Raw genomic sequence first — 20523 nt, 5'->3', positions numbered from 1 at the left:
TAATCATTTAGTTAAAATGACTAGTCATTTTAAAATGACTAGTCAAAACTTGTTTTGGTTTTTTTTTAAATGTTTTTTCTTTTTACATCATAATCTGTCTTTAAGATTTTTGTGGATTATAGGGAACTCAGTCCCACAACCATTTCCTTAAAATGTTCCATAAGACTAAATCATATTTAAACAACCTCTGTGTTACTTTTCTTCAAAGGAAAACAAAAGAACTTGCGTAAACTGCTGAGCTGTGCACAAGCCACCTTAAAGTGTACTCCAATCTGAAGCTTATTCACCAGTGATATAACGTGTTTTATGTTTTGCTATGCTCTTTTATATTCACCTTAGGTAACTCCTGCAGCACTAAAATAAACATATAAAAAAAACAAGACAGACAACATGACAACACTTTTCATTTGAAAGATTTAACTGAAAAGTTTAAGTGTTTTAACAAAGAACTCCACTGTTTTAATTCCCTTCTGCATGGGGAAACTTTCCATCTTTCCTCATCTTAAAAATCAACGCTGCTTAGTTAATCCCCTGCAGTAGTTTACCAGTAGTTTCTGAAAGCTGAATACACCTGATTATATACCTGATTTGGACTCCTTGTTATCCCTCTGTGCTTATCTAAGAAATGCAGGCACCCCATTTGTGTTTGGTTATGGAGAGACAGGATGCACAGTGCTGATACAGGGTGGTGCAGTGGTCACTTTCCTCAGCAGACTATAACTCACCGTGATCATAAAAGATCAGTGTGAGTCGATCTTTTGTTGTTCCACTGTTTGTTGTCCTACAGTGAAAAACATGCATTTTTTTACACACAAATCTAAAATCTAGCTCAACTCAGAAGCAATATTCTTACAATAAAGTAAGACTATATTATGATAGCTTTTTCCTGTGTGTTATCAATGTGTTATCATTGATTGGTTTGCACACTCCCTTGAACACACACAATCAGTTGCTTTATTCACAAGTTTCACGGTTTATTACCAGGGTCTGAACTTTGAGGAAAAGAAGATGTGCTTATTGCGAGTTTAAATTAACATAAAAATGTTAAATGAAATAAGGGAATATTTGGACTTTTATGAAACATGTGAGGAGCTATAGTATGTTCAAACCAATTCATCAAGAGAAAATAAAAAAATATGCTTCTAAACAAAACCCTACAAACATAAATTTCCTGAAATATAAAAATATTGACTAACTACGAGTTAAATGTGATCATACCTTTTCAGTGAACAGAAAATTCTGTTTTAAACCACAAAATCACGTCACTTGTTCATGACACGACAATAAAGTTTCAAAACTTATTTAACTTGAATAGTTTCTCGGTGAAGTTTCCAAAAAGAATATGAAAAAAATAAAATAAAATTATTGGTTTGGTTCTCAATGAGCCAGAGACTGAGATCTTTTAAATCTTGTTTGCGGTCCTGCTTTGTGTTCACCTGTGAAAACAGAAATAGTCCATGTCTCGTGTGTCGATGTCCGTGCGCGCGCGCGTTCTTGTGCGCGCGTGCTTGCGGCGGCTCTTTGGTACCTTGGACAGCGCTCGGCGCCACAGACACATCTGTGAAAAGGGAGGGGGGCGCTTCCACCGACCGTCTGGTATTTGCGCGCACATTTTACTCAGAGGATGTCTCTTCTTTTTTTGAATAGTTTTTGAGAGTTCAACCACTTCTCCTTCACAAGTTCCTTTTATGACTTTTCGGACCGATATTAGCGGCTAAGCCCTCGCCTTCCCGCTGGATACGCAACGAGCGGAGCCACGCCGCCTTTGGAACGCCGAGAAGCGGGATCCCCTCTCGCCGTGAGCTCGCCTCCTCCCGTCGGAGCTGGAGAGATGCCCGGGGGAGGATGTGCTCCAGCCGCAAGATCCTGTGGAGTCTGCTCCTGCTCTCCTTGGTGGAAGTGGGCCTGGGTGTGGCGAGCATCGTCTTGGGAGCGGTGGGCATCATTTGGGTGCGTGGGGAGCACCCGCCTCAGCAGGGCGACGCGTCGCCGGTGTGGAGTGGACTCTGTGTACGTGAACTGCTGCCTTCACTTTTTTCTGTTGTTTACTTCCAGAGTGGATAAGTGCACGCGCCCGCGGGAAGCGTGAAGGGTTGAGAGTTCCAACTATTTGCCTTTCTAGAAAAAGACATATTAACATAACATTTTTTTTGCTCAAATTTGAAAGCAAATTTAAAAATGTGGCATCTAACTGTTTAAACAGAAAGGCTTTTAATAGCTCACTGGCTTTATTGTAAATATTATAGATGCTGCCTGGATGTGGTTAAATGCTAAAACTTTAAACTTGCAAACACTAAAATGAAACAGAAAGAAGCAGAAAATAATGATAAACTTATATAAATAAAAAAAGAATTAATTATGTAACATGTAATATGTATGTAATAATGCTGTTCTTAGCGTTATTTTAAAAAGAAGGAGAAAGAAATGTATATGCTATTTGACCATACTGTCAAAGATGCACTCCCTCAACCATTTAGCCTCCTTCTCTGAAGCTAAAGATTGGTTTTATTAATTCATGCTTGACTTGGTCCTCAACGCTTCAGAGGGTCAAAGCTTTTACAGCCAATCATGCTCCCAGGCTTCTGGGAACGTCTCCTCTTGTTACTCGCATTACCCTCAGCATCACTGCTTTGATGCCACTGCTGGTCTGTAAAAAGTTTCATTTCAGACAAACTCCCAGAAGTTTACAGACAGACAGTTTACAGACGACACTGCTCCAGCTAAGGAAACATCGCCTATCTATCAATTGCTAAGCCTGACAGTTAAAATGAGTGTGTTTGTTTTATCAGGACAACTCAGGCTGGAGATTCTAATAGTCTACTAAGGCATAACTTGTTGTTATGAATCAGAAAAGTAAGAAGAAAAATATAACTAATGATTGAATGCTTGCAGGCAGGGTCGTCAGTGTGCATACCTCTGCAACACTTTGCATGATGGACATGTTGTGCAATGTGACACATGTGTTCAAGAGCTACCGCTATCTGGTGAGTCAGTCATCCTGGAGATTGATTGATTGATTGATTTGACTGAAAAAAATGGTTGATTAGCCAGGATTTTAGGGGATGATTCTTGCTGAAACCCCATCATTCTCCACCTGAACAGGCCTCCCTGTGTATAAAATCCTTAAAATAAATGGTTGTTATGGAGACTGGATTGCCCAAAGATGTCACTCTTTGCTGTACCTCTCTAACGGTGAGCCTTTGGAGATTTTCTTTACCCCCTTTTACCATCATTTCCCTCATTGTGCATGGTCGCAGGATAAACTTGGAGTCCCATCAAGCTTTGTTTGGCAAAGTTCCATGAGTTTCTAATTACTGCGCTGACCGTAGCTTTTGGTGAGCAGACACTTTCTTTTAATTGTTTTCCAGCTAATGTAGATCCGCGCACATTTGCTTTATTTGAAGGTTGGTGTTTCCTTTTGTTCTTGTTGTACCCATTTTGGAGAGCAGGCCAAAATGTCAAGTCATATCTATTCTCCAGGACAACAGGAGAATACTGATTACAAAATTAGTATCCTTAGACATTGTTGACAAAGTTAAGTTGCAGAGATGAATCTGTTGAATTCATTTGATAGAAATAGTTTAAAATGCCAGATGGTGTGGCACCATTTGATTAGTGGATGTGTATTTTCCTTATAAAATAGTTGTTCTCCTTTTACAGACTGGCTTTACATATTATGGAATTGTAACACTCCATCCATACAGTTATTGTTGTCCATTTAAGGCCTCAAGGTTCTGGAGCGAAACACAGAGACATCCATCTCCTTGGCAACACTCCCCAGCTCATTGTATGGTTTAGATGTTCCCTAGGCAGAAGGAATCCAATGGGATAAACTCTTCCTGCACATTTTTGGGACTGAAAATGAAGGGTGGACTTTACTTTGGAAAACCTCCCAAGGGAGGCCCCTATGAGGGATGCTGAACAGATACCAAAACCACCTCAGCTTACTTCCACCTGGATGATGATCCAACTTCACCTCTATTCATCTGCTTGTATCCAAGATCTTGCTCTTTTGGCCGTAGATGGGACAGTGAATAAAGAGCTTAGCTTTATTGCTCTGCTGTTTTTTTCATTACAATAACTCGGAGCAGGGCTCAACTTACTGCAGGCAAATCGCTAATCTTTGTATCCATCTCCTGCACTATCCTGCCACCGCTTGAGAGAAAGACACTAAGATACTTGACCTCTTCAACATCCACTCACCAGGCTCCTGCTGGGGGGCTTTCCATCAGGTCTCTAAATGTTTCCATTCTTTGAAGAGCAAACTAAATCCGAAAATATTCCTCAGAAGAATACCAGTTTTGCAATGTACAGACCCCAGATCTATAGGAGGAAATTTCATGTATTTATTTCTATCTTTGCAAAGATACTTGCGAAACAAAGGAATAGTCAGGCTACTTTGGAGAAATACAGCATGTGAGAAACTCATAAAGTGACTTGGGATTATTACAAAAAGTTGCATGACACACACAGAAAGAGCCTAATAAAGAAAAATAATAATAAGATTGCTTTGTAGATATTCTTTTGCAAAACAGTAAATTCCAGAGGAAGTAAAAGAAGAGGGTGTGACTATCGGAAATATTGAAGTTTAATGACAAATCTTCAGAGTTAGCTGAAAGTAGGGCAATTCTTTTGAGTTTGCATATTTTCAATAAAATCTTTTAAACAGGGACTCCAACCGAACTTGATACAGAAAATAATAGTTGACAAAGGAGAGAGCTCACATATTCTCACTACTCCTTCCAGCAAAACAAATACAGCACACAGCTTGCTGAGCTGTCTCTTTGTGAGCTTGTTCTGCCAGCATAATGCACCCTGCAGTTTACTCTAAATTTCTTACATCCAAGACAAATGTGGCTTTCTGCCACGGCACATTGTTTTAGGAGAAACAAAATACATGCGAGTAAAGAGAGGGATCTCCTTTCCTGTTTCCAGGATTTGGGGGAAAGGAGTAAAAACCACAAAATGTCACAAAGAGTAATTTTACACATGCAGAGCTTGATACAAGTTTTAGTGGTGTTAATTAAGATTTTGCTTCTTCTTCCCCCCCCCCAGTTTCTGCTCTGTGGGATGTGCGGAGTGCTGTGTGCTTGGAAGAGGACAGGTCTTATTGTAAGTGCTGTAAAGTTGTCCCACAAAGACCCATTAACTTCTTTTTCTTTTTTTCCTGCCCTCTAGATTGTGACCTAAATATGACAAAAGCTTTTTCTTGTTCCAACACAAGACAAACCTCATCAAAAGGCCACGCAAGCTGTAGGTTATGCACAATGTGCATGTGCAGCAGAAACCAGTCAGTTTGAGTAGCTCTTCTTCAAAACTTATTTCAAAACCCACAGTTATTATTTGTGGAATGCCGCTGATTTAATTTGCACAACAGGCCACGTGGATGTGTGATTTCTGAAGGGAATTCCTGGCGTCAACCAGGTTTGACCCCTGAGACCTCAATGTCAGATGAAATCCCGTCCAGTAAAATAAACACTGGGATCTCTGGCAATTCTGACTCGCACACACTGAATTGTTCGGATCCCCAACATGTCAATTAATTTCTCATTCTGATGGACAGCTCCTGAAAATAGCCCGCTGAACATGTGCCAGGGATGCACATGTTTCTTTTTACTCCATTCCTCTGGGAACAGACAACCCTCTTCCTTCAATGTTGAAAAACTTGTCATATGAATCTGAAAAACTCACAAATCCGGACAAGACATGCACTCAGAAGGTTTTCAGTTGGTTTAAGATGGAGGCCTTTTGAAGCTCTGTGGGGAAGGATTTATAGATTCATTGCACTCATAAAATAGTTCTCTTAATTTTAAGTTGCATCTCCCTCTTCATAATTAGATAAGGCTCATATATATTAATATATGCATTCAATAAATTTAAAAGTTATTGAAAAGCTAAATTAAGTAACTAAATTCACTGACATATTGATAAAATACACACAAACTGATGCTGTCAAGTCATTATTTCTGTTAATTATGATAGAATAATAAGAACAATAATTAAAAACAAAACATTTTTAGCACAGAAGTCTGGGTGCTAAATGAAAAGTATATTTGATACCAACTTAACGGTTGTTATCTACAAAAATGTGTGTTTAATTTGACAAACAAAGCTCATCAAAACAAATTTTAAAATTTATTGAATTTATTTTGTATATACCTGTATTTAAAGCACACAGAATGTTACCAAAGAGACTTTAAAAAACACACACAGAGAGTGTTCTGATATCTGAGGAAATCAGAGGAGGCAAGCAGTCACCTCTCTTCTCTTCCTGTCACTCTTTCAACCTTTTTTTTTTTACAGCCAGTGTGTCTCCAAGTCCTTGTGCTCCTCTTTGACTCCGTCTCCTGCAGGCAATGCAATAATGATGGATCAATGTCAGTCCGATCTGCTGTAACTGAGACATCCCCTGTCTGTCCTGAGCTTTTGTCTTTCTCTTCATATCTCTCCTGTTCCTCGCTCCAATATGTCTTTCTGCCTCCCCTATTATGTCACACCGTTGCTGTCAATTCAGTGTCCCCGCTCCCTCTGTCTTCCCCTTTTCATCTTCCTCCATTACTCCCTCCCTCCCTTTCCCTGCCTGTGGGGTGATGATTGCATTAGCTCGGTTTGGCTCCGGACCCCTGCCAGCCGATTTCCACACTTCTCCGGGTAATGACTGAAATCCGAGATGCCCTTTTGCATGCTGTTAAAGGCACTAACGGCATCTGTACCGGGAGCAATGAGACAATACCTGCAGTGCAGAAGCAAAACACAAACACACACACACGCACACATGCATTCTAAATCAATGGAAAGTATGATTGCATGAGTGTGTTGTTCTGAAAGCGGAGTAATGGAGATGCAATCATTTCCCAGTTGGAGTCTTTTGGGAAAATATTAATCTCAAATGGGATTGAAGTTTTGCTTTGGCCTATCAAAGTTCAAACTGGGTTCTTCCGTATGAAGTGATTGATATGACAATACTCAAAATGAAATCCAACCAACAAACATCAAGCCCCCTCATCCACAAACACAGCTAGCAAGTGATGTAAGCATATTCACAAGCTATGAAATATGTCTGCAAGATACAATCTGCTGTGATAGAAATCCAATTTTCCAATGAGAAATGGCAATTATTTTGTCTGATTTGCATCACTCATCACCATAGCCATTGTCTAATATGGGAAAATAATTCAGATCAAAGCTCCTTTAGTGATCGTACTGCTCATATGATATCAATTAATTGACATGAAAATGAATCATTATGTGTCTCTGCATTTTCCAGATGATCCTCTTCTCAGCATGCTGCATCTGCGGCTTGATCGCCGGGATTCTCAACTTCCAGTTTGTTCGGGCGCTGAACAAACGGCCAAACTCATTGCAGTCGATCCACCTGGCTGCCATGACACTGGCTTGTCTGGGTAAATAAACAGAAACCACAAGACACAACATGCCATGATGCAATGGAAGGCAACTGGCAAAGAGTTGTTAAAGTCTGCAACAATAGACGTGTGCATGACGGTAAACTGGTGGGGGGTATCGCACAAGAAAATGAAGTGCCCTCATTTATTGGAATCTGTGGTTCCAATAAATGAACCACTGATTCATATATATATTTATAAATCAACCATACACATTTAAACCCCCTAGCATCATAGCTTGCATTGTGTACAGCACTCAAAGACACACCGAAGTCTCTTAGAAAAAAACGGTTGAAGCTGTCAGACGAGTGGATTTGCTGAAACTTCGGAGCAAGTTGTTTATTTCCTCCTTTCGTCCATGGAGAGAAAATGACTGAAGAAGTGAGGAGGAGAAGGAAGAAGGGAAAAGAAAGAAGGCCAAATTAAATGTGACGACTTATTTCAAGCTGCAGCCCTCCCAGATAATCCATTCTGCAGAGGTCTTCAGGGAGAAAAGCAGCGGCATCACAGAGACCCCTCTGTGATTTACAAAGTTGTGTAAATGGATTTAAGTGAAGTCATCTGTTTATTGCAGTAACCTTAATGTCAACTGCTATTTTTAACAAATTTATGTTGTGGTGATTGTAGAGCACTTTAGGAAATAACTGTTGGCTGTCAAAACATTGTGGAATCCCCTGTTTCTAAGAAGTCAAATGCGTATATTTTTTCTATAGCATTTCACAAGAGTGGAGCCCTAAACGTTTCCAGAGTCCTCGGTGTTCTCTGATGCACTCTTTTCTTCAGATGTCTATCAACATCTCACATCTTGACTTGGTCATATTTGTCCACTCTACCATGCAAACACTCTCAAATCTCTCAGATTGTGAGGACATCTCCTATCCACAGCACGCCTTGTGTGACCCCAGAGATTTCATTGTGGCTTTTGTGCACTCTTCTCCTGACTGGTACCTTTCTAAATGTATTAGTTTAAGATTGTGCAATCAATCAATCAAGTTTATTTGTATGTGACATTTCAGCAACAAGGCAGTTCAAAGTGTTTTACATCATAATCCAGGTAGAGGGTTATCTGAAGACCTTCTACCTGCAGATATTGAATATCTGGATGTCATTAGCAAAATTATAAAAGAAGAGTCCATAGCATCAGAGGATGTGAGAATATAGTTGATAAAAATGAGTGGACCAGAACACCATGGTACAGGTGGCATCAAAATACTCAAAGTGTAATGACCTTTAAATTGTGTCATAAAAATAGCCCCACAGCATCATTGATCCTCTACTGTAATAATAAGTATATAATTATACTTATACTTATATCAGACCCACTTATAGTGTTTCGAGACAAAAAGTCTAAAAAAGCTTTTGTAGACTGTAACATTAAGTTAAAGTCCACAAATTTCCCTGGCATCTGTCTACTTGTGTCGTCTTAACTAGACTAGCTCTGCATCTTAAATTCTGACTAACACTCTGCATCCTGAGCAAATATGGAAAGTGTCTTCACACTTGCAAGTCCAGGAAATCACATGCCCACTCTGAACCTAGGATTAACTTTAAAAAAGACACAGTGGTGCATTGTCGCAGACATTTTTCACCTCATTATGTGTGACTTCCATACAATGTATTGTTGAATATATTCTCATTTCTTATTTTCCTTCAAGAGGAAAAGTAAAAATACAGGGGTTATCAGAGCTTGAAGAAATGTTCTACTGGGAATTGTGAATTTATTCTAGAACCATCCTGTCTTTTCCAGGGATCTCAACCTGTACCTTATCCACATGGCTTACCTGTCGACTGGCCAGCTCTGAGCAGCAGAGGATGTTCATGGAGAGGGAGCACTCGCTGCACCATTCTCATGAGATGACCGAGAAGGTAAGACTAGACTACTGAAGGAAGACAAACATAATGCCTTTAAAGGGTAAGACAAAACATCTTTGGGATAAGTGTCAAATTTGCCTATGTATGTCCTTTTCAGGAGGTCCTTGACAACTCCAGCAATGGCATTCCTCAGGTCTCCTACAACGGACACACTTCAGCGTCACCTTGACGATTTCACACACACCAAAACAAAGACGGTTACTGCAATATTATCTGTGGGACAGAAGGTTCAGCTTGCGGCTCACTCAACATATCCCACTGTTCTGTCCTGAATGCACAAAGCGGACCAGGACTCTCACCTTGGTAACCTTTACTACTGTCAGAGAGAGAAACGGAGCATTAGGACAGCTGTCGTGCTTCTGAATTATTATGTAGACACTGGTTCAAAAATCCTCAGCTCAAACCAAAACAAGGATGCTGAACTTTTGTTTGGATGACAGCTCAGGTGAACATCTTTGTGACCTCTCTCTTAACGTTAATGAGCAGGCAGGGTGGATTTTTCCCTTGAAACAATGAGCACAAAGTTAGCATGTGGCTGATCTATATGTATCGAAGAGCTATTGCAATTTCAGTTTCACTGTCTTAACTCAATCTCTCTGTCTAGTAACTAGTTTAATGAATGCAGTCTGAGATAGTCAACAGTAAACTGTATTTTTGTCTGATGATGGAATGCTTTGACATGATAACACAGCAACTGTACTGTACTATATAACAATGCTTGTATAATAAATTGTTATTTTTATAATGCTTCTTATAAAGTTACATTAAATAAAGTATGGCTAGCCTATGATGAAGGATGGCTTTGATCATTTTCATTGTTATTTATTATTGCAGCAGTGTTGGAATGACTAATCCAGTTGTTTTGACTATGTAGATTTTTTCTTTTTGCATTTTTGGTTTTTGCCTTTTAAAACTTTTATGGATGCAGTTTTTGCCTACTTTTTTTTCTTTTGTTTGAGTCATAAACACTGACCTTAACTGAGAAGAGTCAGGCCTGCAGTGCATTGCATTTTCTTGTGGATTCTTTAGAAACCTGCTGATGACTTTGTTTCTGACCAGTTCCTGAAAACCTTTAGGTTGGATGAGGATGTGTTGTTGTCTCACAGACATCTGGATATCTTTTGGATATTGTTTTCCTCCTTTATTGTACTTAGTAAGGCAAATGCCTTTAGTAAGGTATTTGTTTTATTTTATACATTGAATTCAATTTTTGAATGTAACAAAGAGAAAATCTGTATATGCTCAAATTACTTAACAAGGGTATCTAGTTTCTGGAGTTACTATGTTGATTTTACAGAGTCGGCTCGTAGCACAAAAGCAGTGCAGAAACCTAAACTACTCTGCATTTTCTGTGACCGACAGCTTATAAGCACTGTGGGAATATTTCAACTGGATAAATTGTTGCTGCCAATGACGTCTAAGTTGGCATCTGATTTACAGCTTCACATTGGTGCTTAGTTAAATGGTTATTTGAAACTTCATTGAGTCTGGACTGTATTTGATCATCTGTAGTTCAATAACTAGACTAATAATACTTTAACTGAATTATGGAACTGATCAGACTTTGTTTAAAATAAAGTTGGACTTGATGAAAACTTTAATATATCAGTGAAAACACAAACGAGAACCTTTCTGACGCCTTTTAGAAATTTGGACCAACGTAGAGTTAGATATAAATGGAAACCAGGATAGAGTGTAGTATTCTAGACTTGTTACTGATTCTTCAAAATGCAGTTGGGGGTTGAAAAACAACTATTCTATTTTAAAAACAAAGGATTAAGGTACTTTTTCAATAAGAAGTTTTCAATAAAATCATGTCTCACTCTTGTAAACCCAGTACTGTTTCATCTATGAAGCTAAATAAATTCCCACACATGTAACTGTTGATATCTTGGAAGATTCTGAATCTTTCCATATTTTATCATGCTGCAATCAACTTTAAAGTATATTTTTGGGAAGGAATAGTGACTATTCATAAAAAACAGTTTTCAACTTTTGAGGGGCGAAAATTTAAAAAATCTGAAAAGTGTGGAAAGCATTTATCTTCCCTTGTCCTTCCCCCAGAGGTGTCTCCAAATGAAACCCGGTGCATACAGTTGAGTGAATGATTACAAAATTCTGAAATGTGAAAAAGTTAAAAGCTCACAAATGGTTTCTTAAACAGTGTCACAGCAAATAATGTAAGTATTTATTTTTTATGAAAATTGCTGTAACTACCAAAGACCCAGTTGAAAAAGTAACCTTCCTGCATGTCTGGCTTTGGCACGGTTCGTGCCTTCCACAGCAGATATAAACTCAACAAATAAAGTAAATTTGGTTTACAGCTGCTGTAAAACCTGCCTTGAGGAAATGCTTCACAAAGCAAGATGGGAAACAGCAGCACACACACACACACCACTTCAACCTGTTGTGAAGACATTCAATTGCTCTAATAACATCATGCTGCTCAGTACTTAATTATGAATCTTTGAAGGTGTGTGTCAAGAGGTGTGTGTGTGTGTGTGTGTGTGTGTGGTTGTGTGTGCACAGCTGCTTGTGTTAACCGCTTCCTCCAGAAGCTGCTGGGGCCTCTCGCTGTTTCGGAAATCACGTCACCATTCGTCACTGTGACAACAGACAGGAGCTGGGCCCCTGACAGCACCAGATCTGCAGTCAGTATGTGTGACAAAGAGAGAGAAACGCTGAATCATGCGACCTCCTGCGGTGCTGCCCTGTCAGAAAACCGTAACACTAGATCTGTGTGCGCCCAAGTGTCAGGATATTTTTCAACCCATGAGTCTGCATGGGTCTCAATGTAAGTAAGCATGCAAGGGTGCACTAGTTGCACTATCTGACACCCCAGGTCACCCTAATGATCTTATTGTGAAGGTGATATGGAATCAATGAGCATTCAATCTGCTAGCACAAGTTGAGGATTACATAATGAAGGGCATGGTGTAGCTGCAACTAAATGAACAATGATACTTTTGGGTTGGTAGCCTGTTTAGTTTCTTTAGATGTTGCTACAAAATAATCCATTGGACCTTATAAATGGCTTCATTTACAAAACTGATTAAAAATAAAAAATAAAAAAACATGTTAATGCCTTATTGCATCAGAAGTGAGGTGTTTTCCAAGCTTCAAATTGAGCCGATTGCATCGCAAGATTTATTTATTTTTTGCAAATTTTTCCAACTATATCCTTAGACAGAATCCTAACTTTGTAAATTTATGGTGTGCATATGAGTTAATACTTTGTAGAACCACCTTTTGATGCAAATCTTTTGGGGTATGTCCTTGCTCAGCACTAGCAACACCTAGGCTCACTTGTTTGTATTTGTGTCAGTTTCTAACACGATTAAATATGTTGCTATTCTTTCCAAAATAACAAATGTTTTTGATTTATCTTGAATGCATTTCAGTTGTATCAGATAGAAAAGCTGGTTGCCATCAAATGTCAGACCTGTTTTACTGTACAAAAAGGTTGCATGATTGATTTTATTAAATCAAGACTGGATCTGGCATCAAACAAGATCTGGATCAGGCCACTTCACTGGAATGGGAGCCAGTGTTTGTATTTAGCCATTTGGATTATGTGAAAGTTTTAATAATCATGTTTCATTTCCCTTCGACTTTAAAATTATCTGCTACTTTCCTAGTCTATAACATAAAAATCCCAATTAAATACTTTGAAATTGTTGCCATGCAGAAAATCCTCAGGGCGAGAATACTTTTGCATGGCACTGAACAGTTCTGCTGCTTTATTTTATTCCAAAGTTACTGTATTAGATTAACTGGGGCAACATGTAGCTATTTCCATATGTTAGTTGAAAGCTTGAGAAGAAATACAAAAATAAATTAAATCAATAGCAGATGACAGTCATTCAAGAGACCAGATTTGTGCATTTATTAAATGTATTGTTTTGTGTTGACATGCATGTTTGACTGATCGATTTATTGTCATCTATGACAATAAATGTTTGATTTACTTCCTCTTTTGATTTCCCGTTATCCAAAGCTGTCATTCCACATCCTGGCCAACAGGGGGAAACCGCAAATTAAATAACTATTTTATTGACGAAACATTCTTAGCGGAAGTTCGTACTTGTTTGTCTTCCGGTTTACAAGAGGCATGGCGAACTTGGACCATGCCGAAGACGACCGAAACCACGTGAAAATGCCCGGCGAACTACCCGCTGCCGGCTCGCCGGTCAACCCGAATCATGGGTCCCGTGCGCCGGGTGGAACTGCGGGCACCATCCCCTCATTCGCCGCCGCCTCGGAGCTGCTGTCTGCTCCGTACTCCTGCCTGGTGCTGAACACGCACCGCAGGCACGTAGCGCTGCCTCCCGTCTATCTGAACAAGAAAAGGACGGGGATACAGGAGGAGCTGGACGCCGAGCTGCTCAAGTTTTCCCAGAGGTAGGATGGTTTCTGCGGGTTTCTGCTGCCTGTGGATTTTGTTCATTTTATTTATTTATTCTTGGGTGAATATCAGACCGGAGGTTCGCTGTCAAAGTTGGGGAAGGAATTTTCAGGGATGCAAATGAAGGAAAGTAAAGCACATTTTTATGTATAAAAACTTGAGATCGTTCATCCAGATGGATATTTATAGGCATTTATATCTGAAATAGTTTGATTTGATTAGGAAGTTCCCATTTTCTAATATTACATGACGTAAAAAATTTTTGTCACATCTTGTTTTTCAGAAGTTTTGGATATAAAAATATCTTACAAAGACGTTTTCTTTCTCAGATCTTTATTTGCACGACTAGACTTTTGTGCAAGTTCACAATGAAGGAAGGCCAATAAAGAGTTGGTTTTTCAGAGTTCTGTATAATTCAAGAACACGAAAGGAAAGTTGAGTGGAAGGAAAATGTGCAATAGGAAACGGTTTACAAGCAACAGAGCGTCACATTTTCTCAGACCGACTTTTTATTAGCTGTGAGTCACTTCCATCGATATTATATGACATATTCTGTACATAATAAATCTATAGATTAGTTTCCTATGACGTTGTAAATAGATGAGCTGGACCTGATGCTATTGCATCTTAGCATAAAGTGCTGTCCTTGAGTATGATGTAATTTTCTTAAATGTATCAGAGTTGAATATGTGGTATAGCGCAGCAAACTGTTCATATTCTGCTCGATGATTAAACTCTATTAGCGTCACGAACACAGTTTGTCATCACACATATCTCTTCCAGTCTCCATGGAGTTCCTTTAGCATATGACAACATCCGGATCGTGACCCAACATGGAGACATTTACGACGACAGCGGCTACATCCACATGAACATTGAGGCCAACTTTATTGTGTTCCAGCCCAAAAAAGGACAGAAACTCTTGGTAAGGCAGATGCTATTTTCAGAGAACCTTTTATTCAGCTAACAATGTCTTTTTGCATTTTTACATAACGCAGTGTGTCGTAGTTTTGAGAAATTGAACTAACCGGCTTTAAGTTGGTAAATAGCACCAGCGACATGTTGGAAAAACAACAGTTTGTTTACCTCTAACTGATATTAAAAGCACTTCGTTCCAACAGGAACACGATTGCTTTGCCTATGTCTCTCTAAATAATGTCTAGCTAATATGCACCAAGTTTAACTAAATGGTTCACTAACTCCATGACAATTAATATTTTCTCTGCCTTCGCAGGGAAAGGTGAATAAACTTGGAGTAAGTCACGTGGGCTGCCTCGTACATGGCTGCTTCAATGCCAGCATCCCCAAACCAAATCTAGTCTCCGTGGAAACCTGGAGGGACAGCGGGCCGAGGATCGGGACGGAGCTGGAGTTCAAGGTGACGACGCTGGATGCCGACACCGCAGGGGTGCTGCTGATCAGGGGACAGCTGGACAGAACCAGGTATGGGAGGGAGTGTCTGCGCCGATCGGGTTTTAACCTGAGTTGATGTTCATGGCGCAGTTCTGACCCTGGAACGACGCAACGTTCAAATTTATTTATATATATATATATATACAGTATATATATATATATATATATATATATATATATATATATATATATATATACAGTATTTATATATTATATATATAAACATGTAGTAAATGTAAATGTTACTTTCACTGAAAATTAGAGGATATGTGTTACTAATGTTGACCTTTTTAGTTATAAAATATCCGGTCACTCTTTACTGAAAAAGTAAAAAGAATAAATAAATTCTGCAAGAAATGTAATACTGAAAATAAATGTTAGTTATTGCGTATGGAAGGTTTATATGGGCTTAATATTTTCTCACCTTATTTTTTGGAATTTATCGTAGTAATAAAATTGACACTAAAAGTACTTAAGAGTTTGTTTTATTTTCTTTGAATCAATAAATCTAAGCAGTGTTTATGCTGGGTCTTACATGCATTCTTAAATATGCCATATTTTGCAAATATGCCTTAGACTGCGTGTATGCCATTTCACTACAAATGTTTTGAACGTTTCATACCCGTATGAGAGCTATAGTACAAAAACAGCAAACTCGCAACCATAGTGTCTGTATTTGTTGTTTTTGGTGCCAATCCCTATTGTATGTATGTGATCAAATAAGAAAAATATAGCTACATCCTTTAAAACATTTTTAAGAAATAATGTTTATCAAGTAATATTTAGCAAACTATTCTGCGGTTTAACTGCGGTATCTGGCCTGTAGTGCAGCAGCACGGCCATGGTGAAAAGTAGAAAATCCTGCGATGGAAACACTCAAGTAAAAGTTATTCTGCAGGTTTGGCCCTCCATTGTGTTGTTACACTCTTGTGACTGATATGTTTTCATTTTTGTGCATCACAGGGTGCAGGAGCTGATGGCTATGAGCGAGAACTTGGAGTCAAACGTTCCTGCTGGCCAGGAAGAGCTGCAGGAAGCAGAGCCGGCCCCGGAGCCGACCCACGACGGCACGCCCAAGAAGAAAAAGAAAAAGAAGAAGGAGAAGGAAAGAATCAAAGAGGAGGAGACAGAGGAACAGATAACAAAGACACCACCCGGTCTGAACGGATCCACGGAGCAGACAAACAGTTCGGACACTCCAGAGAAGAAAAAGAAAAAGGAGAAACACATGAAAGAAGAGGAGGAGCAGATGGAGGTTTCAGCCATTGAGAACCATCGTGGCTTCGGTGACAAACTGAGCAAGAAAAGGAAGCTTGAAAGTTTAACAGATGCACAATCAGGGGACGATGTAACCCAAAAAAAATCCAAGAAGAAGAAGAAAAAGAGTGACATTTAGTAGTAAATTGCAGACTCCAGAGGTGACTTTAACATGAACTCTATTTTTAAACGTTTAAATTAAGTCCTGCAGAAAAAAAAAGATCAATGGTGTCTCTTCTCAGTGGTTTGTAGTTCCACTACATTGCCTGATGGTGGAGCAAAACCACCACAGATGAACACACTGGCAGGCAACAATCGGGGTGAAAACTTCTCAATTCTGACATGAAAGTCAACTCATTTTCCTCCTGTGCCTTTTTAAGACTTCTTCCTTACAGACAGACTGCTTTGACGAAAGCTCCACTAAAAATGAGTGCTTTTAAGGATCATGCTTACAATCCATGCAGCACAGTCACAGTGAAGCCAGAGAATGCTTTTCTCTAGAGCGTGTTTTTATCTTGAGAGAGAACTGCAGAAATTTAAAATAAATATCTGATTCTCATACCACATGTCTCCTGTATTCTTGCTTTTAGCCGGATTATGGATAGGTTTGGGTTAAAATGAAATAATTTCCAGTCATGTCTGTTTTGATCTGGCACCTCAAATTTAGAAACCTACATTTATGCATAAATACTTCTTTTCCTGTGTTTTTGTAGCTTAAGCTGCTTTTTTTTTTTTTTTTGCTAAGCTGCCGGTGTTGGTTGATGAAGCGTCGACAGAAAGATCCCTGTGTTTTCTTTACCCTGCCTCCACACACTCGGATCTCCCTGCCTTTCAGTGGGAAGCCTAATTAGCTGTGAGGTGCTAAGAGTTAGGGAGCTTATCGGAAGCTGCCTAAAAGAGGAAAGATAAGGAGCTTCAAATAAGTCGGCTCATCTTCTCTTATCACACGTGACGGTAGATTTCTGTGAAGAACTTCAGGTTGGAGGTTTTCATTAACATTTAGGTCTATTTTTTAATTCCAGAGATGAGAGATTAGATATATTTGCATGAAATAATCTAAAGTTGTAAGTTTTTTTTTCCTTCTGTCTTGCTGCTTTGCAAAATCACATTTTATAAGGTACCGATGAACAGGTTGTGTGTTTATATATTGACATTTTATGGAAAATATACAAGGTGGGGCGAACTCTTCCCAGGTTCCCCCCAGTCAAAATATCTTCCCATTTAAACATTTAGTGCATGATAGCCAGCTAATGTTTTAACCTGATGATTGCACCTGTAAAAACTTTCTGTACCCCCTGAATTTTCTCACATTAAAGCCACGAGATTTATTGTTTGTTGCTGGGATTTTATATGATGGAAGGAAATAAAGTGGTACATAATTGTGACGTGGAAGGCAAATGATACGTAGGTTGCAACATTTTCGTTTCAAATACAACTCTGAAAAGTGTTTCTCCGGTGATATTTGGTGTGTGAGAAATTTATTCTCACACACCAATTTTTTTATAACTTGCAACGTGTTCAGATGTAGGTCCGGACTTTGACTGGGCCATTCAAACACAAGAATGTGTTTTAATCTCTGTTTAACATTGATCTACTGGAGGACGAGTCTCCACCCTAGTTTTGGGTCGATTTGCAGTATCGAACAAGTTTTCCTTCATCTGCCTAACAATCTTTTCTGAGCTGCAAAAGTATTGGGATGTCAACCTCACATGCAGTCACTGGTAGGTGTATTGCTGTATCCATCGCGCATGGACATTCAATTTTTACAATAAGAAGTATTTAAAGTGTTTTCTGCATTTACTCAGACCAAAAGCTACAAGATTATCATTAACCACACTGTTTTGTTCTTGTCGTGTTTTTTACTTCAGTCACTGTTTGTGAGGGGTGGAGGAGTTGTAGAAGTAGTCAGATTTTCTGTTTCTGGAGTCATCCAGATGACATTTTCCACTGCCTGCAACTTGACACGGAACTGAGTACCTGCCTTTTCCTTTCCCTCAGAGTCATCTCTCAGAAGACTGGGAATAATTAAAGACATAAGATCTGTGTGTCATGGGAAATACACTATCGTTCTTACGCAGTTTTTTTCTCTCTCTCTCAGCGCTTCAAATAGTAGCAGGTGACTTTCTCTGCAGGAACCAAAGCAAATGTGGTAAGAAACTGACATTCCCTAAAACTCCCATCATCCCTGGTTTGACCCTCACCTCTGAATCTAAAGTCCATTTTAATAGATTGAGGTTAAATTTAAGAGTAGTAAAGTTTATCACCTGCACACACTAAAATTATGGTTTTATAAGATATTTCTAATGCTGCAAAATGTCAAAAACGGTTAAATCCCTAAGGGGTAAAACAGAAGTTTTGGGAAATCCTGAACGGTTGTTATTTGTTTTGTAAAGGTTCCCAAGAGAAAGCCTTTACTCTGAAACGTCTGCATGCCACAAGATTTCTACAGCTATGCACTTTGAAGATGTGAGAACAAATTTCGGGATGTTTGGCCAGAATACACATGACTACGTTCTGTGAGCACGACCCAGCATTTAAGCCCCAAAACATAAAAACTGTCAAACTGTCAAGCAAGGTGACAGAGCTCTGATGGCATGGGATCGTTTTTCCACCGCAGAACCAGGGTACGTTACAGTCTTTGAGTCAATCAGAAATTCATCAGTATACCACGGTGACATGGAAGTTAAATTCGAGGGTCTGACAGCTGAGGATTGGGTCATGGAAATGGATATTGATCGAGAGCAGAATGACTAAAGTGGAAAGAATTAAAGCACTGTAGTTACCTAAAGTCAAGAGCGCTACCCGATGAAACTGATGGGAAGAAGAGAGGGCCAAAACATCTGCCGGAATAATCTGAAAGAATGGAGAGATCACAGAAAAGACAATCTTTCACTAAAGTTGGCTGACAAGTCCCTGGTTATGTTTGTTTTTTTCTTCGATTTTCCCGCAGACTGCGTCTGCACTTTGGTTAAGTTTGTTGTTTAATTCATTAAAACACAAATAATTCACATTATGTGCTCTTTAGTAAAACCTTTTTAAAGAGGGTGTGTTTTCCCAATACTCAGTCTTTTCTTTTTACCGTCTAAGTCGGTAAGAAGCAGTGTTAAACATGCACTACTTTTACAAAACAAAGTAGAAAGGAACATGTTGATGTTTTGATCTCAGACATTTACCTTCACTAAATAAAATATGTACAGTGTCCAAAGTCTATGGGTCAAATGTCTCATGTTGTTTTGGAATAGAAAATGTGTTTTAATCCTGTTCCTAGCAACAAGAATACAGACCTCTGTCAAAACCCTTGTGGTATTTATCAAAGTGTAATGTTGGGAAGAAGTTTTTGAGGATAAGAAATGATCACTACATATTTGTGGCCCTACTTAAAACAAAATATACATGAAAGCAAAGACACATGGCTAATGAAAGACAACGCAAAACCGTGCATTATACCTGACATTCTCCATTTAAGAAGATATAATTTTGTCATTGAACATATCCTAGAAATTACAAAAAGTGTCCGTCTGTATTTGTATTTATTAGTCAAAGTCCAGACCTAAGTCTAATTGTGGCAAGATCTGAAAACTGCTGTTCACAGATGCTCTCAGTCCAGTTCTGTTGAGCTAAAGTTATTTTGTAAAGAAACATTTCAAGAGTTTCAATTCATATCCATCCATGTGTCATTTACTTCCACTTTAGAGCTATGCAAATTTTTTTTATTGTTCTATAACACAAAATCCAAATATGAAATGTTAAAGTTTGTGGCTGTAATGTCAGAAACATGAAAAGTTAGTGCTGAATGAGTCATTTTGTAAGGGAATTAAAGCGTTGTTGGGCTTTATTTCTTATTTTCTGCCTTATTTTGAGCAGCTAATCTGGCTAGCGGAAAGTAGATGATCAGCTAATCAGGTTCTGTCTATTAAAACATCAACACACTCTCTCAGCAGTCACCTAATAGCAGTGTGTTTGCCAAAAGTTTACATTCACTTGAGCCAGACCTTTTTCATGCTGTCCTCTTTTTATTGCTTCCCAACCAGTCCAGACCATGAGTTAATAGGAATGTACTTGTTGAGTTTGGCACCAATTTAACTGCTTCAGCAAAGGCTGGAAATGAGCACAAATCAAAAGTTAATGAAGATTTATTACCATCTGAAAAAGACATCAGTTACAAGTCATAAA

The 20523-nt window shown here is 38.9% G+C and overlaps 2 protein-coding genes across 2 annotated transcripts; both read left to right on the top strand.

Moving 5' to 3' along the window:
* The first annotated feature begins 1124 nt into the window (after nucleotides 1-1124).
* On the top strand, nucleotides 1125-10065 carry tmem196 (transmembrane protein 196). The gene is made up of 5 exons (XM_028035294.1): nucleotides 1125-2010; nucleotides 5056-5112; nucleotides 7268-7403; nucleotides 9151-9269; nucleotides 9373-10065. The coding sequence occupies exons 1-5, from the start codon at nucleotides 1846-1848 to the stop codon at nucleotides 9442-9444; spliced, it is 549 nt and encodes a 182-aa protein (XP_027891095.1). The 5' UTR covers nucleotides 1125-1845; the 3' UTR covers nucleotides 9445-10065.
* Nucleotides 10066-13361: 3296 nt separating this feature from the next.
* On the top strand, nucleotides 13362-16912 carry polr1f (RNA polymerase I subunit F). Its single transcript, XM_028037063.1, has 4 exons — nucleotides 13362-13676; nucleotides 14464-14605; nucleotides 14915-15123; nucleotides 16057-16912. Exons 1-4 carry the CDS (start codon nucleotides 13387-13389, stop codon nucleotides 16487-16489), a joined length of 1074 nt encoding a protein of 357 aa, XP_027892864.1. The 5' UTR covers nucleotides 13362-13386; the 3' UTR covers nucleotides 16490-16912.
* The last annotated feature ends 3611 nt before the right edge of the window (nucleotides 16913-20523 follow it).

This window comes from Xiphophorus couchianus, chromosome 13 (assembly GCF_001444195.1).
Source record: "Xiphophorus couchianus chromosome 13, X_couchianus-1.0, whole genome shotgun sequence".
Taxonomy (NCBI): domain Eukaryota; kingdom Metazoa; phylum Chordata; class Actinopteri; order Cyprinodontiformes; family Poeciliidae; genus Xiphophorus; species Xiphophorus couchianus.
Note: the sequence above shows the minus strand (reverse complement) of the source record. Positions and strands in the feature narration are given on the sequence as shown.